At 38.7% G+C, this 27,092-nt stretch overlaps 2 protein-coding genes across 8 annotated transcripts in view; one reads left to right on the top strand and one right to left on the bottom strand.

The window, feature by feature from the left end:
- The window catches only part of ckn (CRK like proto-oncogene, adaptor protein), a 35,037-nt gene extending 29,569 nt beyond the window's left edge, over positions 1 to 5,468 (bottom strand). For 2 of the 6 annotated variants that reach the window (XM_076190584.1, XM_076190585.1), the window contains exon 1: positions 5,370 to 5,468. The gene's annotated coding sequence lies outside the window, so the exon portion shown is untranslated. Of the gene's footprint in view, positions 1 to 1,028; positions 1,208 to 5,266 lie in introns of those variants that run through there. The other 4 variants (XM_076190581.1, XM_076190579.1, XM_076190580.1 and 1 more) reach the window with 4 other exon arrangements.
- A 4,846-nt stretch (positions 5,469 to 10,314) lies between these two features.
- LOC143028454 (mitochondrial inner membrane protease ATP23 homolog) lies at positions 10,315 to 26,596 on the top strand. Of its 2 annotated transcripts, none has more exons than XM_076190577.1 (7): positions 10,315 to 10,437; positions 13,079 to 13,203; positions 14,371 to 14,510; positions 16,549 to 16,594; positions 19,371 to 19,452; positions 20,054 to 20,278; positions 26,119 to 26,596. In XM_076190577.1, the coding sequence occupies exons 2-7, from the start codon at positions 13,127 to 13,129 to the stop codon at positions 26,311 to 26,313; spliced, it is 765 nt and encodes a 254-aa protein (XP_076046692.1). In that variant the 5' UTR covers positions 10,315 to 10,437; positions 13,079 to 13,126; the 3' UTR covers positions 26,314 to 26,596. The 2 variants fall into 2 exon arrangements, with proteins under 2 accessions (XP_076046692.1, XP_076046693.1); XM_076190578.1 differs by having other exon boundaries at positions 10,416 to 10,491.
- The last annotated feature ends 496 nt before the right edge of the window (positions 26,597 to 27,092 follow it).

Below are 27,092 nucleotides of genomic sequence, written 5' to 3'. Positions count from 1 at the left end.
CCCATTAATGGAGAGCACCAGTCACGGAGGCGATGCAATAAAGAGAACCAAAAATAGTTTATCTCCAACGCCTCCAACCAATGTAGAACTATATTAGTCTACACACACACACACACACACACGCACGCACGCACGCACGCACGCACACACATACACACACACACACACACACACACACACATACACACACACACACACACACACACACACACACACACACACACACACACACACACACACACACACACACACACACATATATATATATATATATATATATATATATATACATATATATACTATATATATATATATGTATGTATGTATGCATATATTTTTAGTCTTAATGATCCACTGCAGGATCGGCCTATCCCCTGAGGGACGATACGGCCTCTGCACCTCACTATGGTAGCTTAATCCGGCTTGGTAAGGTTGTATGCATGGTAAGAAGTGCATGTGAAGTTATTTGTAAGTTGAAATGGCTCTTGAATATAATTTAGCTGTACAACCTACCATTTTATGGTCACTACTTATATACTTTATCTATGATCGTAACATTAATAACGCTCATGGTTTCACCTCCTAATATGAAATATGTTTCATTATTTGTTGTTTCATTTGGACTTCTCTAGGTCCATTTATGACATACACGCTTTTGGAAAAAAATATTCATTATTATCATATAGTAGTTCTATGAAAAATTTACCAACATCTCGCCTCTGACATTTCTCTAACCTATTCCAAACTTCTAAATACACAACTCACCTCCCATCATCTTCCCCACTTGAGCATTAAAGTTTCATATTATCAAGGTGTATTTACTATTTTCTTGATCAATTACCTGACTTAAACCATCATAAAAGGACTCAACTTCATCGTCTGAACTCTATGATAAACTACTGAATGTCACTACGTTACCAGCAACCTCCCGGCTTGGCTTATCAAGAATCCTACTCTATTAGAACTTGCCTATTTTAACCTTTATAGTAGAACAGGTGGTGGCTATGTTGTAACTATATCAGCTTTACCTCCACTCTTCGGACTTCGCTCAGTCCCACGATGTTCCATTTGATGTTGTCCAGATTTTCTATTAAACTCCAGCCTGTGGTCTTCTGAGAGGGTTTTCACGTTGTAAGTATAAATCACCATTTTCTTCATGTTATCTAATGGCGTTAGAGAAAACAAATACTCCAAAGCTACAAACGGCCTAATTAAAAGAAGGACAATGCAGATTAAATACAGAAGAGACGAAATAGAGAGGGTAAAATTAAACAGAGAGTAGTGAAAAGAATGAGAAATGTGGATGAAATTGGGGAAAGTATTCGGAGAAGCAAACATATTAAAAGGGTCGAGCGCAGACTAAATTTAGGGAGACAGTAAATGACATCTTTGAAAGATAGAAATGATGAGATCATTATATTCAGAGACAGAGTGGTTAAAAGAGTAGAAGAAATTTACCAAGAGCTTTAATCGTCAAAGACCGTGGCTGAGTCAGTAAATTAATTCATAGACGTTAGTAGTGTACCAAAAGTTACAATGAAAGAAGTAGAGTTTGCTCTAAAAAGTATGAAACAAGGAAAAGCACCTGGGAAGATGGTATATCAATTGATCTCCTGAAAGACGCAAGGAAAGAAATCCATTGTAAATTAGCTCAGTGCTTACGTCAAGAAAACGTTCCTGAATCATATGCTATAGTAATTTTACTTCATAAACGAGGAAACCAGAAGGACCTTGGTAACTTTCTCTTGTTATCAAATGTATATAAATTTTTCTCCTAGATCCTTACAAAGAGATCTATGTAAATTTTTAGATACAAACCGACCAAGAGGACAGACAGGTTTTAGAAGCGGGTATTGGACTCTAGACCTTTTACAAACGATGAATCAACTAAACAAGAAAGCGACAGAATACAATATAAATTTTGTTTAGCCTTGCAAAACTAAATTCACCACGCAAGCAGGATACAAACAAACACATCGTAACGGTTCTAGAAAATATTTATGCTGTAATTCGGCTACATAAAGATACAGAAAAAATCAAGATCGAGAAAGGAGTATGGTAATTCGGTACAATTTTACCCCAAACTATTTACAGCTTATCGTTGTGGAGAGTTGATGGTGGAGATAGGTCTAGAACGATAGTTGATGATAGCAAATACAGTGTTTAGGAAGAGAGTCAAGCATAAGTACACATGGGAGAGGGTGGTGGATGGAAGGGTGGTAGATAGAACGTATGGACTATGTAGTGGTAACCAGGAGTATAGTAGGAAGATTTGAAGATGTACATATTCTAAGGGGAGAGAGTGGGGGAATATTAGATAGTTTTTTGGTGGAAGGTAAGTTGAGAGTGGAGGATAGATGGAGAAAGAGGAAAAGGACAAAAGGTAGGGAGGAGCTTAGAGTGAACTGCTTAAGAAGAAGCTGAGAGAGGAGTGGGAGGGAGTGAAGGATAGAGTAGAACTAGGAGTGGAGGACAAGTGGGAATGTTTCAAGGAGGGAGTCACAAGGTGTGCAAAGATGATGTATGGAACAAGGAGGACGGGAGGGAATAGAAGGAAGGGTAGTGAGTGGTGGGATGAGTAAGCTAAGAAGGTTGTAGAAGAGAAGAATCAAACATTCACATACTGGTTACAAAATAGGGAGAGGGAATCATATGAGAGGTACAAAGAAAAGAGAAGAGAGGAAGAGGAGACGAATCAAGCAGAGAAGAAAAGGTAAAAAGTGCGGATGGAGAGATGATAATGGAAGAGAAGGCAATAAGAGGAAGATGGGCAGAGTATTTTAGGGAGTTGCTAAATGTGAAGGAGGATAGGGAGGGAAAGGTAGTTGCAATGGGAAACGCAAAGAAAATGACCGTAATGGGTGAGGAAAATGTAAAGAGTTTATAATTGATGGTGAGAGGCTTGAAGAAGTTGAAGATTATAATCATTTAGGTCAGATAATGGAAATAACTAAAACCATGATAGTGAAATAAAAGGACTTATTACAATTAGATAGAAAATGTTTAGTAAGTACAAGAATGTCATGAAAGGCTCTCTACCTTTATGTTTGAAAGGTAATGTGTACAATCCATTTATGATGCCAGCCATTATATACATACATGCATATATCAAGGCCTTTTTCTCCCTTACAAGGGAGGTAGCCAAAGTCAAAAGGCATAATTCCACTCCCACCCATTTCATTCCTACATACTCCACTCCCATTCACTATCCTTCTCTCCCTCTTTTCTTGGCTCCTCTTAGATGACGGGTCATCCCTGCATCTTATCCACTGCCCTGGGTCAGAAGCAATGCAGCAAGACACAACACATCCACAACAAGGTCGCTTCATTTTATCGGCGATACCCCCGCTCTACATCCCTTCATGCATAAAAAGAGAAGACGGGGAGAAATCCCTTCGGGCTACGCCAAAATATCATTCATACATAACCAATCCCTAACCCTCCCATCCCCCACCCCTTCCTTCCATGCATTATAGAATCATCCATACACAACCATTCTCCACTCACCCCTATCTTCTGCCATCTCCCTTCCCCAACAGACATCCCCTTCTTTCTCAACGCCCGTTTTACCTCATCCATCCATCTCATCCTAGGTTATCCCCTCCTGTTCACTCCATTGACTTCTGCCTTCCATACCTCTTTTACTAATCTTTCTTCACACATTCTTTCTATGTATACAAACCATTCCAATACTCTTTCATCCACCTCCGCCCTCCTCCTCACCTCCTCGTTTCTCACTGTATTTCACTCATTCCAGCCATTACATACGGATATGAAACTTGAAAACTGAAGAAGGCGATGGAGACAAAGCTAAATAGTACACAGAGGAAACTAGAGAGATCATTGGTGGGAATAACGCTGATAGACCTAAAGAGAGCAAGTTGGGTGAGACAGCAGAATGGGGTGAAATACATTGTGCAGGCGGTAAAAGAGAGGAAGTGGAATTGGGCAGATAATTTAGCGAGAACGAATGATGAGCAATGGAGTGTGTTAATGCGTGGATGCCGCGAGATGGGAAGCGTGCAAGAGGGAGACCAGATAGTAAATGGAGAGACGAGATCAAGAAGTTTATAGTATTGACGTAGCAGAAATTGTCGCAGTCGTACGAGTCATGGAACGCCATGAAAGAGGCCTTTGTTTAGTAGTGGATTCAGAATGACAGAAGGAGGGCGAAATAGTTTGCCTGGACATTGATTCCAATTAATGTCCAGGTAAACGATTTCGCCCTACTTTCGAACATGATGCCTGTATGAGACAAGCAGAATTGCCCACAAAAAGAGAGCCCCAAATAGAGATACCATCCGGGCACAGGTATCTGACAGAGGTTCAGACGACAGGCACCCCAAAGAGGAATAGAAATCATGATTTAGACGATCCGCTAGACTGAGGATTCGAAAAAATGGCGCCAGTCCGGACGTGAGCGCAACTTCTAGTATAACATCCCATCAAAAATATATACAGTCCCTCCCGTTTACCCACCCACCAACTGAAGAAACCGAACGCTCTGCTAAACGTCTTAGACAATTTTATGTTTTCTTTTTGCTTTCTGTAGAGTATTTTCTTGTGAATATAAGTTCCCAATCTCTATTAGAAATTTACTTTACGAAAGTTTACGAGTGAAATATATCACTAATTCGTTTTTAACAGAATATGCTAGAAAAAGAATCTCCTGCCACAATTCACGAATATATATATATATATATATATATATATATATATATATATATATATATATATATATATATATAGTGTATGATTACTATACTGTAAACTGTGTGTGTGTGCGTGTCTGTGTGTGCGTGTGCGTGCGTGAGTGTATTTGTGCGTGTGCTTGCAAGTGTATATATATATATCTATATATATATATATATATATATATATATATATATAATATATATACTATATATATATGGATCTACATACATAATACATGCATACATACAAATATATACATGCCTATACACATACATGCGCCTGCATACCTATACATAATACACATATGAATATGTACACATACACAGTTGTATACATATATGAAAAATATAAATTACTACGTATATATATATATATATATATATATATATATATATATATATGTGTGTGTGTGTGTGTGTGTGTGTGTGTGTGTGTATGTGTGTTTACATGTATGTACGTATAAACCTATTTGCGTGCAAACGGAATAAGTCTATTTTTACTTAGATACATGAGATAATTCTTGTTCTTATTTACACAAGCTAAGCAAACAGCAAGTTTGTAAGCTTCAAACCCATAACACTGATTAAAACGAACGTCACCAAACACCTGGCCACAGACGTATACGTGTCGTGACACCGAAATAAACTTTTATGTGTTATTGGCACTGTTCTTGCCTGGCACTCCCCACATCGCGCGCTTGTGACCACAGCTACTGTATACTGACACTCGCCGACCGTCTGCGACCAACATCTAAACTAAACCTCATCCTCCCCCTTCTGCCCTTCCGACTCCTCCTCTCACTGTTGTTGTCTGTTCCTTCCCCTTGCCCCACCCGCCATCTTGGGGGAACTTTTGCTGATGTCGGTTTTCATGATTTCCCGAACCTTTTCTGCTTCTTTCGCTTTTTTCATTTTGATATTCGCCTCTATTTATTTCTTCATTGTCATAATAAGACATTGAAGTTTAAGCGAGTCTTTCATGTATATATATATATATATATATATATATATATATATATATATATATATATATATATATATATGTATATATATATATATATATATTAGGATGATGCAAAAAGGGGATAATTCTTTTTCCAATTTTGTAGGGAGGCACCCCCCCCCCATTGTATTCGTATTCTAAAGTTAGCACTGTTTGCAAAATTTGGGATAAAAAATCAAAGGTTGCTACCAAGCTATGAAAAGTAATTACATCTTAATTTGTGCTAAAAGGGATTATTTTGTTTATATTTTTGCCGGAGTTGTTAAGATACATAATTCGGGATAAAACTATGACATTCTGTACTGATAGTGGGCTCAAATAGAAAATCATAGGAACGCTGATTTCCGCACTACCCCTGGGATACAGCATATAGCGCGTTAACCTTTTTTTAAGTGGAAGTTTTCCCAGTAGACATATAACCACATACAGGTACATGAGTCTAACTTTGTTTCTAGTGAAACAGGAGTATTGTTTTCTTGTCTTTGCGAATGACGACCTGTAACTTTTCACAACTCGTAAAAGATATTGTTTCTGCTCTTCATCATTGGTTATAAGTTGTTATATTATTATATCAATCGTACACCTTCTGCAGTGTCGTTTACTAACTTTGAGTCCATATACGATGTCTCTTGCATTCACATAACTCTCATCATCATTCCATTCTTCAGCATCTTTTTCAAGAAATGTGCAAGGCAACCCTAGGATTTCAAAGAATCTTTTTGTGTTGGCAGTAACGAAATCCTGCAGTTGTTTTTGTCCAGCTGATTCAGGATTCATTGATGTTCGTTTGCTCGGTTTTGAGTCTACTGGTTTCTGTAGAGCGCGCTTCATTTTTTTTTCTCATGTGAAACAGCTGAATCAAAATATGTGAGTGCCACAATCCCCTCAGAGAGATATCACAAATGTCTCAAAAATTTATTCAGTGCAGCACTTGCAATTGTGTCATCCTTCTGCTTGCAGAGCTGCAGACTTTGCATAAAATGCAAATCTGAACGGGGAACACTTGAAGCTACGGACACCGTAAACGATGATCTCATGCATATTGCCACCGAAAAACAACAAACATCTCTCACTCCTCTTTTTCAGTCGGTTTGAACTCAGTCTTAAACATCCAGATTTTAAAGAGGGATATTAGCTTTGCCATTCATCGTGCTCTGTGATAAGCTCTGGGTGCTTTAAAGCTGATACCTGGTTTCGGGGTACTACCAAGGAAAATTTGCGTTAACTCGAGCAATTCCTAGTATTTACAGTAATGAGTGAATTTCCCCATGGCTTATCAGAGGCTTCAGTTACGACTTCACTTTGAGGTGTTTCGTTTACTAATGCTGAGCTAAAACATTTGTTTAAAATAGCACACATTCCTTCATTCGAATATTCAAGTTGACCGTCAGAATATAATAGTGGGCGAATATGATTCCTAGTAATTTTTTTTTTTTTTTTATCTCTAATGTGATTATAGAATTCTTTAGGATTCTCTTTGGATTCATCAGTGATATTCATTTTCTATCGTAGCTTTCTTTTGTTGTTGTTGTTGTTGTCTTTTTTAAATGCCATTGTGTTATCATATAGCTTTGATAGTTGTTAAGTGCCCCAGAACACTTGTATATCTTATTAGCCTGTCTCTTTTTTGTTTTTTTTTCAGTTTCTTTGTCAAGCCATTTTGGGTGAGCCCGATTTGAGGGGTTTACCTTTAACCTCTTCAATTCAAGTTGCATATTCGCGCGCTAAGATTGGGTTGCCAGTTATACAATAATTCGATGATGCATCACATCTGGCGCGCAAAAGCAGTCTTTACACGGACCACTTGATATCTTTTACTGCATCAAATGCAAGCAAAATTCATGTTCACCAATAATTTCTTTCAGCCGGTTCTTGATTCTTTCTGCTTCCTTGATCACTCGACGCCAAATTCCCGTTTGTGATTTTGTGGGGACATCTATTCCTTCTTCAGCCAAGTTTTGAAGAACATTTGATGCTTTCCTTGTTGACAAGGACACTTTTGGTACCTGCTTAGTAGCAGATTTTGCTGTGTGATACTTTCGTTTCATGAGAGGAAACTCTTCTGCAACATCAGAACCAGTGCTGTTATTTTCTTCTTCACTACTACTACTACTCAACTTTTGCACTTGAAATGCTGAAGGTTCTAATGAATTTCTTGGCCGTTTCGAAGGATGGATCGTTGACACAGGAGCCACTTTCTCAGTCGTGCATACCACTCGGCATCCTGATTCTATTTATTTTCTTGTTTTCTGTAAAGTTCTTTGTCTTCACTGCAAAGCCAATTTTCTACTCGGTTTTGTAATATCGAAAAAACGAGTGAGATTTCTTTCAAATTCTTCATTTTGCCGCTTTCTATATTTTTCAAATACTTTCACTATCTTGTCAACCTTTGCTGAGTCTTGCTGCTTAGAAAGAAAAGGGAAGCTAAGTTTCTCCCAAAGCTTCAGCAATTCTTGATATATCTTCCTTATTCGGTCTGCTGGCCCTTTGAGTTTATCATTCTGGTATGCTTGGACGGCGTTTTGTAGTTGTCAAATTCCGTGTCCATTTCTTTCCGGCTGATTCCACCGCTAATTTGGATCGTTTACTTTAAAAGATATGTTTGAATCTGAAAGCAGAATACATGCAATTGAAAATGAGAATAGAGAATACACTAGCTGCTGCAAAGAGTACTTATACAGATTTTGATTTTTCATTATAATGCACAAAAAGTATTTACTATCCAGTAATATGTAGGCCTAAGTATCCATTATCCACCTATTTTACACATGTATTGGAAAATGCTACATGGTAAGAAAACTTATTGCATAATACTTACAGAACTGTAAAGTTGTAAAGTCGCTGTTTCTTTGACTACACAGCACACACTCAAAACTACAAATAGCTAAATTTACTTCAGACGGCTGCTACCGATACAGCTGCTGACACCCCCTTATGCCCTCACTTCCTGTGTACAGCAAAAATGAAATGATGTTGGGTGCGGGAGGCTTTTACATACATATACCAAAGGCTTTTTTCCCCCTTACAAGGGAGGTAGACAAAAAGAAAAATGTATAAAAACCATCCCCACCTATTCCATCCCTAATATACTCCCCTCCACCCTCTACCCTCCCTCTTATCTTGGCACCTCCTGGATGACGGGTCATCGCTGCATCTTGTCCAGTGCCCTGGGTCTGAAGCAGTGTCGCAAGACACAGCACATCCACAGCAAGGCCGCTTCATTAAATCGGTGACCCCCCTCTCCGTCCCCTCATGCAGAAAAGGAGAAGACGGGGAGAAATCCCTTCAGGTTGCGTCAAATTTTTCTCACACATACTACCTCACCCCCCATCCATTCCACCTCATGCATCACAACATCATCCATATACAACCATTTTCCATTCACCCCTGTCTTGTCCTCAATAGACACCCTCTTCCCCAAAGCCCCTTTTTTACATATCCAAAATAAAACAATATAAAAAACTAACATGGAGGCATAGATTCATGAAATGCAACACCAGGAAAATAAACGAACAAATAAATAGAATAAATAAATAAATAAAAGTTAAAAAGTCATACCCCTAGTGGCCATTCCTACCTAGTCCTATCATGGTAACAACGTTTTGTGTTATTCACTTATATATATATTATATATATATATATATATATATATATATATATATATATATATATATATATATATTGTTACGGTCGGTGGATAGCAACGAAGGTATCCCACTCGCCTTCTCCAAAGATTTGAGTCAGGTGATTTATTCCATGTGCCTAAATTTTATGTCAAGGCACCATGTAAGTATGCATGTATTAGATAAGTAAATGAATAAAGAAAACAACGACTATAATGAAAATGAAATTATATATATAATCACGTATATGATATATATATATAATCACGCATATGATATATATATACATATATATATATATATCATATATATACATATATATGTATATATATATGATATATATATATACATATATATATATATATATATATATATATATATAGAGATATATATATATATATCACCAACCACAATGCACTTTTCAATTCTAAGCCATCAAATGCCAGCATGCTTAGAATTGAATTGTGGTACTATCCAGGACTCGAACCGGGTATCCTCATAACAAGTGCGACATTGACTTTCCAACTAGGCCATCAAGAGATTCAGTGTTATATATATATATATATATATATATATATATATATATATATATATATATATATATATATATATATATATATATATATATATATATATATATTCGCAAGCAGTCCCGTCAGGACTAAAAGCCTGTTGCTGTTTGTACCTCCTTTGTATTCTTTTGTAATTATATTTCTTACACTTTTCACACATGGAGAGCTGACAATAGGCAATTATCCCACTCTTCCCCAATCACGATCAACTGGTGATATTGAAGTAATTCCGCACTAGTATAACACATACAAGAGCCCAAAGTTTCTTCTAAGAGATATATATGACAGTACCTGAGAACTATTGCCAACTACTGTCCAGAAACTCATGAAAACAATCCATTACTTAAGTGAATAGATAGATATGTAAATAGACACTGGTCAGGTAATAACAATTTTCTCTTTGTCAAATTTTAAATTGCCATAATTACGAAATCATTCTGAAGTAGGATAATTTTAGTAGATTTGATACGATATTCAGAGCTGTTGCTTCTGTACATCGACAGCTGATGTTGTAAACAACACCGTTCGTCTGAAGCAAAACATGTGTAAGTTTGATTTATTTCAAAGTTGCGCATTAAACAATGAGGGTTGCTATTGAGGCAAATGAATGAACTATTCATTCTTGAATGCAAGTTATTGGTGAGGAACCAGTTGAAGGCTATACGTGTATTTTACCACTATTATTATTTGTATCATTACACACCAAAAACTGAAGAAAAAGATCATCAGAATAGGTAATTTTTTAGAATTGCACACGTACGTGATATAGTAATAGAAAATTAAATTGTTCTCTAAATTATAATACATCAACGTAATATACATTATTCTTGGCGGGAATCAATAATAGAAACAGTTGCTAAAAGCTATTATTAACAAAAACGTATACGTAGTCGAGTAAATATTCAGAAGTGAACACCTGTCTATCATCTATGCAATATTATTAATGATAACAGAAAATTGAATGATAATTTTGTAAATTATAATACATCAACTTAGTATACGTTATTCTTGTGGAAATCTATAATAGAAACAGTTGCTAAAAGCAATAGGAATAGTAACATATTTATTATGACTATGTTGATATAACTTACAAAATTATTATTTAATTTTCTATTACTATATTGCGTAGGTGTGCACTTCTAAAAATATACCTCAGAATGTTCCCCATGTCAAAATGTCCCCAAATGTTAGAACATCCTCATGTCAACATTATCACAACTGGTTGTTGTTCTTATCATCTTATGTTATGTTACAAAGCTTATACTAAAAATACACACAGTCTAAATTGACAGGAAAAACAGATTTACAAAAGAAAAGACTGCTTAAAAGAAGATATTACAACAATGAACTTGTAAGAGTGATGGCAGCTGTAACCCAAGTTAGAAATTCTAAATGGCTGAAGATGATAGCTGCTCCTGATGAAATTTGAATTTGATTCCAATTCTATTATGTTTGAAGAGTTTTAAAATTCAATTCAAACCTATAATATACGACAAGAACATTATTGTAAGCTGTACACACGGAGATCTCGAACAATTGAATCAGCATTAAAATGTGCTCCAAAAAGGCGGTTCAATCACTGGTTGAAATTTTCCGAGCTGGAGTCGCAATGCATCCGTGGCGAAAAAGATGTCAATAGCTGTTCTACTGGAGAATGTCCAAATCAATTGGTTAGGTTAAGTTAGACCATAATAGCAAATATGGCACAATTAATACAATGCCATATTTGCTATTATGATTGCCTATGAATGCAGCAGTGATGTTGCATTTGTGCATGCTCAGAACACTACCATACTCGTAGTCATGAAGATTTGGAGTACAGCTGCCATACCTATATCCTGTGCATTACAACAAACCACAGTATGTTTTCTTCATTGATAGGTGAATCATCTAGATCAGTGGTTCTTAACCCCTGGGTTGCGACCCAAATTTGGGTCGCCAAGTCATTTTATTGGGTTGCTAAGGGTTTGCAGAAAATAATTATTTTCCCACTACAAATATATTATAATTATATACTGTAATAATTAAGATACATGATGCCTAGTTTTAGGATTCTAAGCAGACCATGATTAAATAAAAACTCCAAAGCAGAAAATGTATTTGAAGTGTTTTGAAATTTCAATGTATATCTATGTAGGCTTGGGTCGCGATGCTTGATTTGTGCAAAATTTTGGGTCGCTGCCTAAAAAGGTTAAGAACCACTGATCTAGATCATAGCACTTGGAGAATAAAGAAAATATTTTAATTGTAACTTGAAGCTTTTTGATATTATCTATCTTTTGAATGTGAACCCTACATAACACATAAAAACATAAGAATGAAGGAGACTGCAAGAGACCCTAAGGCCTATACTAAGCAGCTCCATGTCCATTACCATCTATCATCCCCATCCATAAAGTTGTCTAACCCTTTCTTAAAACAACTGATAGTTTCAGTGCTTATTACGTGGTTATATCATTCTCAGTCCTCCTCTAAAATTTACTCCATCCACTTCTGCCTTCCACACTATTTTTGCTAGTCTTTCTTCACTCATTCTTTCCTTGTGCTCAAACCATCCCATTAATCTTTCAGCAACCCTATTTGCCAGCTCCTTCTCCACTCCTGCTCTATGCCTCATCTGATTCCTTGGAACCCCTACCATATTTTTCAAAATTTTCATCTTAAATACATTTAATTTTCTCCTTTCTACCTCCCTCACATCCCAGGTCTCCATCCCCATCATACTGGGATATTGTCACTTTAGTCACATGCAGCAAATACTTTAGGGACTGTTTTGGAGCACCCCTATGGACCAGAGCCACACATTATTTGTCAGTGTTACTTCTACTCATAGAAGAATAATGATACTTTTTGTACTCCAACTTTCCTCCCTTTATACTGATCCCTTCAACCTGTCCTTTACTACTTCTATAACTCTTCCTTTTCTGGATCCCTCTGTGGCTGGGAGGGAAAAGAATTATACTACTGTGTTCCCATATGTGTCATAAAAGACAGCTAAGTGGGACAAGGGATCTTGCTCTTTTTATATTTTTCCTATCAAAAGTCAATTCAAGGCTAATTGAACTACTCAAATTGATCTGTTAATGTTCAAAGAAATAGTTATTGGTTGTACAAGGCCAACGCTAGACGCTAAATCTATTTTACAACTTTAATTCCCTCTGATAATGATCACTTTTATTATTTCAGAAATAGAAGCAGCATTCCAGATTGCAGTAGACTTACAGTCATAACATTATGAATCCTGACACATCAGCGGAGGTGAACAGTCATCCAAATAACATAGAAAACGTCCCTCCAGACAAAGAAGACAGGTATTGTAGCCAATAGGTTTAATATTGTTACCAGCAACAGGTACTTACATGAGGTGCTCCTGTGAAATGGATGTCTCCCAGTTGTTTATCATCAAAACCTGTCAACATCCTCATATTTGTTTGGAGGTGCAGAGGCTGACAATTCTCTGGATTGGATCCAGGATCTCTCTGTGAACTGTGAATGTATTTTCCTCACCTTTTCACATAATGAGAAATGACAACTGGTGACTACTTCATATCTCTTATTGCTGCAAGTCTGGGACAGTGAAATTGTTTCACAATAATATAATGGCAGTAATCAACCCAAGGACCAGTGCTTACTGCCTTGGGGCTATGTACTGGGGTATTGATTGCATATTATCATGCAGTAGTAATTGCAAAGTGGCATGTAGCCAATGCTTTAGTGACTGTTTAGGGGCACCCCTATAGACTGGAACCACACATCATTTGTCTATGCTGGAATAAAATCTCTACTCTTAGACAAATGATCTTGGCACCTCATGGATGACGGGTCATCCCTGTATCTTGTCCACTTCCCTGGGTCAGAAGCAGTGTCGCAAGACACAGCAAAGCTGCTAAATTCCTGCTGCAACTATGTAAATTTATATTTGAATTGGTGAAAATCCATAAAATTTTAAAGAACTACATCTAAACTTCTAGAACAGGAAGACATTTTTAATTTCCTGTGTATGAGTTGAATGCTAACAAAGTTCAAACTCAAGATACGACTGGAAAGGGTCACAAGAAATGGCAGTGTAAACATTACGTCTGCAATGGTGGCGCTGCTTGCAGATGTGCATGTACTTACTTAAGGTGATGGGTTTGGAACATGTCAGACATGCATAATTTGTGATGGGTTCAGGTTGCTCTCTATATGTTCAGCTAATAGAAGAGGGATGATAGCTGGAGAATCACCCCTTGGTGTTTAGAGAAATATGAAAGTTTATTTTTGGGTAAGGGTTGTGGTACATGCCCTGGGTAACCAAAACTGCTCCCAGGGATTTATGCCATTCACAAGGGTGGTAAGGGCTTCTTATGATGGTTTGGTCCCAATTCCTCTCATGCTGGAGTTAAGGGGATGGTCCTACAATGTAGATCCCACCACACCAGGACCACTTGAGAGTTAACCATCATTATTTGGATGTATAATACATGTTTATTTTGCAGATGGGGTTATGACTTGTATCCTGAGAGACGTGGAGAAAAGTACAAACCGTCATTGGCTAAAATTGCGCTTCTTGGGGAAGGAAGAGAAGGCAGAGATAAATTCAAATGTGAACAAAATGTCTGGAATTGTGTTAGGAGAAGTATGTATAATTAATTTTTAGTGATATACACAGTGTTTAGAAGTCTGCTCAATATTTTTTGTTGATTGATGGTGTATATATGTGTATTTACCTAATAGTAGCATACAGGAAGGGAGTGGCAATCATGGGGTCATGTTGTTGTTTGCTCTTGAATTTAACATACCTTGCTTCTGGATTCATGTGTTTACCAAATTTTAGTTTATAGGAAAATAGCAATGTATCTTGGCTTCCGTTTCCTATCCTGTAATTTTACTAACATACCTAGACTCAGATTCATGTATGGTTCCAACTTAATCCAATTCCTTGATTTCCAATTATCATATTTAGATTTGATCTCATGTATTGCTTGAGCTTGGGCTATATCACCTAAGCTATTCCACATGTGCATCTATATGAAAAACTGTATTTCTTCACATTCTTTTGACATGTGGTCTTCTTAATTTACTTCCATGACCTCTTAAAGCCCTCCCATCTTTAATCAGGAGAATTTATGTTTCCAGCTAGGTGTAAATCCTTATTTTCCAATAATCATATTTAAATTTAAATTCATGTATTGTTTCAGCTTGGTTATATTATCACATTCATTACACATTTAGTCTTTCTCAATTTGTTCTCATGTACTCCTAAAGTCCTTCCTTCCCTAATCAAGAGATCTCTACTGCTAATGTAATCTATCCCATTTAGTGACATAAGAATGAAGAAGAATGCAAAAGACCATAAAGGCCTATGCTAGGCAGTTCCATGTCCATTACCACCTATCAACCCAATCCATAAACTTATCTTCTCCAAAAACAACCAGTAGTTTGTGCTCACCACAAGGTTATAAGTCTGTTCTACTTGTTAACCACTCCATTGGTAAAGTAATTTTGGTTATTTCTTTCTTTAACCTAAATTTGTCCAATTTAAATCCAGTAATACAAGTACTACCCTGTTCTAATAATATGATGACTTTGTCTGTATCACCCTTGGTAAAGTCCTTGACATCGATACCTCTATTAGATCACCTCACACTCTACATCTTTCCAGAGAGTGTAAGTTAAGGTGCCTAAGCCCGTCTTCATAAGATAATTTCTTAAGCCCTTGTAACATTCTAGTTTTCCTCCTCTGTACTGATTCTAGTGAACTAATACCTATTCTATGAGATGGAAACCAAAACTACTGCATAGTCAAGGATGGGTGTAACTATTTCCAAATAGAATTTGATAACTACTTTTGTTTGCAACTGTCCTAGCAATAAATCGTAATGCCCTTTTAGCTCTATTTGTGGCACTAAAGCACTATTTCCTGGATTTAAGGTCAGGACACGTGAACATTCCAAAGTTCTTTTCAACTTTTCCCTGGAAAGAGGAGATCTAATGACCATTTACAGAATCATGAAAGGCATGGAATTCCTTGACAGAACAGACTTATTAAAGTAGGATAAAAGAAAAACAAGAGGACATGAAAAGAAACTCAAAAAGGATAGTTATAGAAGAGACCTGAAAAAAAAAATAGTTTTCCAGACAGAGTGGTTGATGTCTGGAACAAATTTGATGAAACAACAGTGTGTGCAAACACCATACAAGAATTTAAGAACAAACTAGATGCTGAGAGATACAAAGACGGGTTACTACAAGCATAGCTCCCCTTCTCCATTCACCCCTATCTCCTGTCTTCTCCCTTCCTTGCTCAACAGACATCCCTTTCATGCTCAATGCCCCTTTCACCCCATCCATCCATCTCATCCTTGGTTACACCCTTATGCTCACTCCATCCACCTCTGCCTTCCACACCTCTTTTACTAATCTTTACTCATTCTTTCCATGTGTCCAAACCATCCCAATAATTGTTCATCAACTCTATCTCCCATATCCTTTTCCACCCCTGCTCTGTTCCTTTTACCTCGTTTCTTACTCTATCTAACCTTGTAACCCCTGTCATACTTCTCAAACATTTCATGTCAAATGCATTTAAACTTTTTCTCTGCCTTTCTTGAATTACATGGCTCTGGCCCATACAGTGTTGTATTGATTGACAATATTGTTTTTTGCATTCTTAGGTCCAATGGTAAAATTGATGATGTCAGCCTTGAAGGCTTCGGGATGGTAAGATGACAATTATTCTTGTTTTATTTGTAAACAACTACTTGTACATCAGGTTGTGTATGCTAAGGGAATTCAGCTATTTTCTATGCCCTGTACTGAGGTATTAACTTCATGTTAACATGTGGCCAATGCTCTAGGGACTGTTTTTGGGGAACCCATACTGACTGAAACCACACATCTTTTCTCTGTGTTAGAGTGAAATTTCTGCTCAAAGAGGAATTATGTTACTTTTGCACTACAGCTGTCCTTCCTTTGTGCTGTTCCTTTCAAATTGTCCTTAACTACTTCTGTGTCTCTACATCTTCGTATCCTCTGTAGTGTTGGGAAAGAATTCTGTTACCATGTTCCCCATGGGTGTCATAGAAGGTGACTGAATGGGATAGAGTGATGGGACTAGGGATCTTACTCTCTGTATGTTCATCCTAGGAAAAGTCATTGCATAAGAGGATCTGGGAGGAGGACTGCAACCAGAATCTTAAGGCAATGATTAGGTAATTAAATGTGTGTGGTTGTGGTACAGATAAGAGTAGAAGGGAGGATATTGGCAGTTTATGAAAAGGAAGATGGATGTGTTACTTGATAAATGAAATTTAATGATGCAAGAGGAGTGAGTTTGAGTTTAGGAGTGTGGTGGGGATAGTGTTGGGAGTGATGAGGGGGTGAGGGAGGGAAGGATTGTGTTGGGAAGGGATGAGATAGGAAAATGTGTGGTGGAAGGAAGCTTCAACTTAATGTGGGTAAATGTAAAAGGGAGATAGATGTTGTTTTTGTGAGTGCATATGGTCCTGGTAGTGAGAAAATTGAAGGATGGAAGGCTTTGTGGATTAATTTAAATGAGTGTTTTAAGAGTTTTGGGAGAAATGTGAATGTAGTGGTGTTGATCTAAATGCCAGAGTAGGAAATGAGACAATAGATGGAGTAGTAGGGAGGTTTGGGATGCCAGTTAGGAAATGTAGTGGACAGATTATGTTGGAGATATGTTTAGAAAGGGAGTTGATGATAGCAAGCACAGTGTTTAAGAAGAGAGCCAAGCATAAGTATACATGGGAAAGGGTGGTTGATAGGAATGGAGTAATACCTAAAGGAAAGATTGGAAGAGATCTAGATGTTCATGTTTTTGGAGAAGAGAGTAGGGGGGGATCAGATATTTTTTATAGTACAAAAGAAGGGATTTTGGGAGTTGATAAAAAGTGGAGGATAAAGAAAAATGTGAGAGAGCAGTGTTGAGAGTTTACAAATTAAATGAGAAAGAATACCAGAAGTAACTGAGGGAAATGTGGGAGTTGGTGAGGTATGAAAAGGAAATAAGAGGAGAAGAATAATGGGTATGTTTCATGGAGAAAGTGACAAAGTGTGTAAAGATGATATGTGGGACAAGGAGGACGGGAGAGAACAGAGAGGAGGGTAGTGAATGGGGTGGGATCAGGAGGTGAAAGTGGTAGTAGAAGAGAAGAAGCCTGCATATGTGGATTGGTTGCATGGTAGAATTAGGGAAGCAAGTGAGAAGTACAAAAAAGAAGAGAGAAGAAAAGTTTAAGGTGAGGGAGGCAAAGAAGAGAGATGTAAAATGGGGTATGCGTTTGACAGAGAATTTTGAAGAATAAAAAGATGTTTTGGAAGGGAGTGAAGAGTAAGGAGAGATGATTCAGGTATGCCTCCCTAATACTGCACCTAGAATTGAGAAAAATGTTAGCTCAAAACAGGTACAGCCTTCACACTAAAGTTTAACCTCTTCAGTACGAGTCAAATTCTTGCGCGCAACGTTGGATGCCTAATGTATGATGCACAACACTACTTGCATTTCTGTATAACTCATTCTCTTTCACTCTGAGTAATGATAAACACAGAAAATGTGATCAAACCAGTTCACAGAATTTGGAAGTCACTCAGCTTCAACTATAAAATAAATATGATCGAGATGCCGATGCCAGAATCCTTGTACACCCACTCACGCCTCATGATGCCTACGTAGGCATCGTCATATCGAAGAGGTTAATACTGGTTGATAATAAAGTAACTGTTTCATTCCTGTATGTGTAGGATCACTGTACATTGTTTTAGATGTTAATGTTTAATTGATTAATAAAGTCATTACAATTTTAACCATTTGATATCCATTGCAGTACCATTGTATAGTCTTGATATATTACTATTCAATATTCTGTGTCAAGTTAATGGGGGTATGGGTCGATTGTCTGATGACTCAGGGTATGTAGTGGGAAAAAGGTTGAGAACCCCTGCTCTATGATCTTCCATGTCTTTGCATGTTCCTTGCATCTCTCCTTAATCCAAGTATTTTTCAACTTTTCCTCCTGTGCTAACTTCCAGAAGTTGCTGATTACTTCGTTTGCTATGGCTTTTAACTTAATTTTATTTTCGTTGGAGTCCATTCTTCTTGTACTGAGCTAACCTGAAGAAGTTATCAATCTAATCTGTTACATCCAAGTCATTCTCCAGAATCTTGGAGGTAATTTTCCTAACCTTTTGCATCTCCTGTTCCTGGTCAAATTTCCATAAGGTAAAGTGTATGAGAAGGATGGATGTAGTGAGAAATGAGGAGGTAAGAAGGAGAGTGGGGGTGGAAAGGGAACTGGCAGGTAGAACCCCTCAACCACAAGGATGAAGGAACTAAGATAAAAGGGAAACAAATGGGGGGAGGGGGTGCATGCCTTGTCTGGCTACCTCTATAATATGAGGGAAGAAGTCTTATGATATAAAGGTAGAATAATAATCACACTAATATATGTCATTTCTCTTAACTTTATATTATTTTCAGTGAAGTTGATATAAGACGTCACATCTCATGTGAAGTTTGTGATACAACTGTTAGTGGAGGATATGATCCCGAATTAAATCAGGTAGGCATAATTAATAAACATTTGTAAAATTCTGGCTCTGATACTGTGTAAATGTGCATTTTGAGGTAGTGTCAAAGAAGAGTCTAAACCTTTCTCTACGCTTTATTCAACTAACAAAGCATCAGTACAGTCTGAAAACAAAACAGAAAAAATATAAGTTAACATACCCAATCTAATCAGGTTAATAAGTACAATTAATTATAAGTAGACAAAACAATGTTACATGAAGCCCAGATCACCACACATTAGGATGTTAACATTCAGCATGCAGAAGTGGGAATGTGGAGTAAATGGGTGTGGCAGGTGAAGAGGAGAGTTGTTAAAATGCTGTCTGTGCTGTCTGTGATAGTATTCCATCACTAAAGATCTATGTTTCTGTCCTTGGGGACAATATTTTGCTGAGGAGATGGAGTGAGGTGATAATTAGTTAGAGAAAAAATAAAACTGTTCATGAAAAAGTTATTTAATTTTTAAATGGAGGAAGAGCCAAAAATAATATGTTACAACTAACCTTTTGTTGAGTTGTTTTGATAATCTATATTTCAGACATTTTGTTCCATTTCCATTCATAATTCTTGTTATTTCCCAATTTTCCATTTAGGTTGTGGTGTGCCAGAATGTTGCAACATCAGAAGGCATGACACAGGGAGTCCTTGCCCATGAATTCATCCACATGTTTGACTTCTGTCGGAATAAATTGGACTTCAAAAATTTGGACCACCTGGCATGCACAGAGATAAGGGCAGCAAATCTAACACACTGTTCTTTCTTATCAGCTGTAGGTCAAGGAGATGCTTCCTTCTTCAATATAGCAAAGACGCATCAGGTATGGAGCACCTGTTCCTTGTATGACTTTATTCTCTGTAAATGCAAAACATTGTTTGGGATTTCATATTCACCTTCTCTACATTGTTTTTACTTGGCTTCTTCAAATGTGAAATTAACCAAAAGTGCACAGTAATCACACTAAAACTAAGGCTGACCCATTATTTGCATGGTTTTTAAGCTATATTCATGGTATTTTATCTCCATCAACCAATCTTGGAATTCATGATTTATGATGTATCTGTTTTTTCTTCAGTGCTATTCCATGAATTGATACATTGTATTTCTTTGCTGATAATTTACCAGCTTTTTTATCCTTGGGATTATTATGAACAAACTAATGTATTGTTAGGTAAGCAGCCAAATGTTAGGCTGGTTGAAGGCAAACTCTGATGGAGAGTTGGTTTTATTTACCAATGAATGTTGGGCACCAATGGGATGGGGGTGGGTGGAGGGGAAATGGCACGTGAGGTGATGACTGTGTTTCAGGTCGTGTCCCTTGGCAATCTGCTTGTGGGACATGAGGGGAGGAAGTGAGAAAGTAGGAGCAGTGAGCCAGGCTCATGCATGATGCTCCGGGGCAATCTGCTCGCAGGGGATGGGAGGAGGAGCTGAGAAAACAGGAGCAGCAAGCCAGGCTCACGTATGATGCTCCTAGGCAATCTGAATCTTCAGCTTTGGTCCATCCATTATATACATGGGTAGGTTATGACCTGTGCTTCTAATTGGGATGAGTTCAAGTGTAATGCGAGGGAAGTCAGATGCAAAAATGTTCTCAGGCTGCTAACTCACATAGATGGAGGGTATGAGGTGAGTACCACACATGAGTTCCTTCAAAAGGGCTTTGTGGTGTCTCACATGGCAGACCCTGGCACTGGTTAGTCATCCTTTGGAGGCCTCAGAGGTCAAATGTCATGGGTGGAGAAAAGGTGAGGACTGGGAGTGAGGACTACTAACACGCCCCCACAGAAGTCGAGGCTGGAAGTGAAGTCGTATGGAGCCTCAACAAGAAATTGTCATGGGAGTCGTCCTCATGACTGGGCTAGAACTTGAAGGTGGAGGTGGAGGTCTGTTTGCCACAGGGTAGCAAGCCTCAGGGGTTCAGTTATCCCCATGGGACCGGAGTTGTCCTGTACGTCGTGGATGACGTCGAAGAGGGTGGTGCATCTCAGGAGGCTGCTCAGGGGATCTTGTACCTGGAAAGCATCCTGGGATCATGTCATATGGTGGCATTGGTAGTGTGGTTGCAAAATCACCCTGAAAAGACACAATTGAGAATGGTCATGGTTAGCAGATGGGATGTTAGGCCACCTAGGGTGTATTGGACTTGACAGACGAGGTTGCTAGTTATTAGCTTTACTGGAATCGAGGTCCGGGACCTTGTGATCTCTGTTGAGTGTGTGGATGGGTTAAGGTGGGGAAGCTCACTGCTCTAGTTTGCTAAATGACCTGGTGGCGGTGGTGGTATGCCACAAATATACCTGTGATAGACGAGAGTGTAGGCAGTTGAGCTGGCAGTCGGCAGGCATGGCAGGCAGTGACAGCAGTTGAGCTGGTGGGCAGCAGTGGCAGAAGATTGGGTAGACAAGTGGCAGCAGTCGGCGGCAGTCAGTCAGACAGACATGTGGCCGCAGTCAATCTGGCAGTCAAGTGGCAGCAAATACCTGTGGTAGGCGAGAGTGTAGGGAGTCGAACTGGTGGCATGTGAGCTGGCAGATGGCAAACCTGGTAGGCAAACTGGCAGTCACGGTGGCAGTCAATCTGGCAGACAAATGGTGGCAGTCAATCTGGCAGACAAATGGTGGCAGTCAATCTGGCAGACAAGTGACTGCAGGTACCTGTGGTAGGTGAGGGAATGTCAGGGGGTCTGGCATGCAGTAGTGTGTTGTCTTTCAGTCTGTTGATAGAGCAGTGAGCGATATTATTAGGAAGAGAAAAGAATATTTGTGTGATATAGGTATATGGATGTTGTTTTAATATTTCTTGGTGTGTGTGGGTGGCCTGCCATGTGGTGTAGTAGGGTGGCTAAGTAAAAGTATATTAACAATATAAGTTAGTGTATTAAATCGTAATTCGATAAAGCACTATAATAGACAAATGCATGTGTACACTTCAGAGGCTGAGTTACAAGTAATGCCATGCATTGTCTTGGCTCCAAATGTGGGGTCAAACACTTGGTTCCCCCAAACACATATCCCAGCCATTCCGTTTATTGGTTTATTTCCTACCCTAGCATTAAGATCTCCCAATACCACTACATTGACATTTCTCCCTAAACCTTCTATGCACTCATTTAAATCTATCCAAAAAAACTCCCTTTCCTCTATATTCTTCTCACTACCAGGCCCATATGCATACATACATACATATACATATACCAAGGTTTTTTCCCCCTTCCAAGGGAGGTAGCCAAAAAGGGAAAGGCATAAAAACACTCCCACCCATTTCATCCCTAAATACACTCCACACCCCTCCCACCCTTCCTCTCATCTGAGCACCTCCTGGATGACGGGTCATCCCTGCACCCTGCCCACCGCCCTGGGTCAGAAGCAGTGTCGCAAGACACAGCACATCCACAGCAAGGCCGCTTCATTTAATCGGTGACCCCCCCCCTCTCCGTCCCCCCTTGCATATAAGGAGAGGACGGGGAGAAATCCCTTCAGGCTGCGTCAAAATTTACTCACACATACTACCCCACCCCCCACCCCCCTGCCCATTCCTCCTCATGCAATCACAACATCATCCATATACAACCATTCTCCACTCACCTCTGTCACATTCCTCTTCCCCAAAGCCCCCTTCACCCCATCCATCCACCTCATCCTAGGACGTCCCCTCATGTTCACTCCCTCCACATCTGCCTTCCATACCTCTTTTACTAGTCTTTCTTCACTCATTCTTTCCATGTGTCCAAACCATCCTAATATTCTTTCATCAACCCTATCTCCCAAATCCTTTTTCACCCCTGTTCTCCTCCTCACCTCCTCATTTCTCACTCTATCCAGCCTAGTAACCCCCATTATACTTCTCAGACACCTCATCTCAACACATTCAAACTCCTTCTCTCTTCTTCTCTTATGTTCCACGTTTCTGCCCCATACAGTGCTGTTGGCACAATCACTCCTTCATACAGTCTCCTCTTCGCATCCATTCCCAAATGTCTATTCCTCATTACACTCTTTAATCCACCAAGGCATTTACTCGCTTCTCTCAATCTACATTCTACCTCCACCTTCACTCCACCTTTTCCTGCTACACTTGCACCCAAGTATCTAAAACTATCCACTTCCTCCAGTCGCTCTCCCTTAATGTTCACTTCCAGTCTACTGCCACTTTCACCCCTTGTACATCTCATCACCTTACTTTTACCCACATTTATCTTTAACTTTCTTCTATCACATACTCTCCCAAACTCTGCCACCAGCTTCCTCAATCCCTCCTCTGACCCTGCCACAAGCGCAGTGTCGTCCGCAAACAACAGCTGGCTCACCTCCCACTTTTCTCCATTTTCTTTAACCATCTCCAATCCCTGACCCACTACCCTAGCATTCACCTCTCGCACCACCCCATCCATGTACAAGTTGAACAGCCAGGGCGACATAACGCATCCTTGACGAAGTCCCACCTTTACTTCAAACCACTCACTCTCTCTATTTCTAATCCTGGCTCTACTACTCTCATAAAAACTCTTGACAGCTCCCAAAAGCTTTCCTCCTATCCCATAAATCTGCATAACCTCCCACAGTGCCTTTCTGTCTACCCTATCATAAGCCTTTTCCAGATCCATAAAAGCCCAAAAAACATCCTTCCCCTTTCCTATAGCTTTCTCACATATCTGTCTTACCACAAAGATCTGATCTACACAACCTCTACCTGTCCTAAATCCACACTGTTCCTCACCAATTACTCCATCTGTTCCTCTCCTAATCCTCTCAATTAAGATCCTCCCATAAGCCTTCCCTACTACACTTAACAGGCTAATCCCTCTGAAACTACTACATTCACACTTGTCCCCTTTTCCCTTGTAAAGAGGAACTATACAGGCACTTCTCCAGTCCTCCGGTACTCTACCCTCTCTCCAGCAAACATTAAATAACCTCACCAACCAGTCCACCATCACTGAACCTCCCTTTTTCAGACATTCTGCATGGCATCCATCCAGACCAGGTGCCTTACCTGCTTTCATCATCTTTACAACTGCCTTCACCTCATCCTTCCTTATTTCTCCTCCATTCTCCTCACTCATCACTCTCATTTTCTTCGCATTTCCCACTGCAGCTATCTTTCCTTCCCTATCCTCCTTCACATTTAGCAACTCCCTAAAATATTCTGCCCATCTTCCCCTTACTGCCATCTCTTCCATTATCATCTCTCCATCTGTACCTTTTACCTTTTCTTCCCTACTTGATTCGCCTCCTTTTCCTCTCTTAATTTCTTTCCAAAACATCTTTTTATTACTTTCAAAATTTTCTGTCATACTCCATATGGACTTACAAAAATCCACATCTCTTCCCAGTTTCACCTTCATCCACATTAACCTTGAAGAAACCTCCTTCCTCTCCACATGTTTACTTATCTCTTCATTTACTAGTATAGTTTCACTCAATGTCAACACATCTATCTTTCTTCTCACAAACATACTGCCTATCTCCTCCCTTTTACTCTCATCTGTACCACATCCATGCACATTAAAAGACCAAACCTTAGGGTTCTGGTTGGAAAACTCCTCCTAGACCCTTGTATGCTTTTGCTTTTTTTTAGGAATGTCCCCTTTAGGGATACAGAGAGTAGGATGCTTAGTCATATCCTCATCCCATTTTTGTCGCCTTTTATGACTCAAGTGGGAACACTCTGTGGCAGTATTCTTCTCCCCCACCACAGGGTTTATACCATACAGGTTCAGGGACTATACTACTGATGCATATTGCAGTCTTGGGACATATCAGGGTTTCAGTGAGTTTTATCATCCTCCCTTCACCCATATAGTGGAATGCCACTTTAATCATCTACAGTAGTCTGTATGTCTCTCCCACAATCCTGCTGATATGTCTGTCAGGTGACAGGTTGTATTTTATCAACACTCCCAAGTCTTCCTCCTGTTTTGCTTTTGTAATGGGTTCACTTCCCAAGGAGTAGTTTAAGGATGGCCTTTTGCCGCTATTGCTCATTTCCAGTACTTTGCATTTTTTGTATTGAACTTCATTTCCCATTCTTGGCTCCATGTAATAATAATATCTAGATCTTTTTCACAATAGTCTACCATCCTCCTTGTGTTTCACTCTTCTTATGATTTTTGTGTCATCTGCAAACATGTTGTTCTTTCCATCATATCATTAACATAAACAAGAAACCTTATTGGTGCAAGCACTGAATCTTATGGAACTCTGCTCGTTACTGCGCTCCATCTTGACTTCTTATTCTTTACTACTGTACTCATGTATCTTTCCCAAGATTTATTTCCTTGTTGCTAGCTCACATAAGAAGATGAGGGATGGTATGTGCTGGTCCACTACTTTACTTAACAAGAAAACATAAAAAATATTGAGTATAGAATAGAATAAATTTGAAGTTTTGTGATTGAGGGAGTGTTGGGCCTGTTTCAGAGAGACCAGGAACACCCCCAGGTAAAGGTGGGATAAGTTGAAGCAGTTTGGGCATTTGACTGTTGGTGTGTCCACACTTTGGGTACTGAGCTTTTAAGAATCTGTCCTCCCTTCATTTTCTTAGTGTCTCCTCATGTAGACTTGCCTCATAGATAATTCTTCCATGGGACAAAATCTTTATCAACCAATGTTATTATTCATTGAAGTTATTTGTTGATTTATGCTGTCTCTTTTGCAGGAATGTGTAAAAACAAAGGCTGTATACTCTGTAATTGCTGTGCGAGGGGTTGATGAGGCAAAGGCTAGAGAGGTTGTGGACCGTGTTTTCCCAAAGTGCTATGATGATCTTGAGCCCATTGGCCGCAGAATAAGAAGGAATTCTTATGATATGTTGAAGGCATATAAGGAGAGATTTGTCTATGGATATGAATAGTGGTAAATTTTTGTTATGTAGTTGAAATAAGTCTTGTATATAAACTTTATATATGTCATCTTGTACATTTTATGTATATAACTTAGATATTGGAAGAAAAAAGTGAAAAAAAAATTGATTGTTTAATTTAGGCCTCACAGAGCTGAACTTCACTCTTCTGTATTGCATTGGGGAAGAACATATGTGATATAGTAGTTTGTAAGCAGTTTTTATTATGACATCAACGTATGTAGTAAAAATGTGTATAGCATTTAGAAGAATGATCAAGAAAACATGGAGAATGGATCATGTTTTATTCATCCACAATCCTTCCTTTTGTAATCATGACTAGTTTACTAACTAGTACTCCTTTGAAAGAACACTACTGAAAAAATGCTTCCATGACATAAGGAAACATTATCTGAGCAACATACACAGTCCAGTCAGCATGAATAGACGTGGTGATATACAGCACAGGCTTGAATTTTATATTGATTCACTCATCTGTGCGATACTTCCAAAGAGTACTGTAAGTACATACATACATATACCAAGGCTTTTTCCCCCTTACAAGGGAGGTAGCCAAAAAGGAAAAGGCATAAAATCATTCCCACCCATTCCATCCCTGAATACACTCCACACCCCTCCACCCTCCCTCTTATCTTAGCACCTCCTGGATGACGGGTAAGTAAACACAAATTAAATTAATGTGAGGGAATATTTAGGACTGATGGTAAATGTATGAAAATGAGAAATGAAAAATGTCCAAAATTTACCCTACAAAAATGCATTAACTTGGT

The sequence above is a fragment of the Oratosquilla oratoria genome, chromosome 9 (genome assembly GCF_046742065.1).
Source record: "Oratosquilla oratoria isolate Oo_2021 chromosome 9, ASM4674206v1, whole genome shotgun sequence".
NCBI classification, from domain to species: Eukaryota; Metazoa; Arthropoda; class Malacostraca; order Stomatopoda; family Squillidae; genus Oratosquilla; species Oratosquilla oratoria.
Note: the sequence above shows the minus strand (reverse complement) of the source record. Positions and strands in the feature narration are given on the sequence as shown.

What these genes read in the sequence shown, in the direction of transcription:
- LOC143028454 (XM_076190577.1), top strand. Translation starts at nt 13,127, where the DNA reads ATGAATCCTGACACATCAGCGGAGGTGAACAGTCATCCAAATAACATA. An exon ending in CCTCCAGACAAAGAAGACAG is followed by an intron (nt 13,204 to 14,370) that starts GTATTGTAGCCA and finishes TTTATTTTGCAG; the next exon opens with ATGGGGTTATGACTTGTATC. An exon ending in ATGATCCCGAATTAAATCAG is followed by an intron (nt 19,453 to 20,053) that starts GTAGGCATAATT and finishes TTTTCCATTTAG; the next exon opens with GTTGTGGTGTGCCAGAATGT.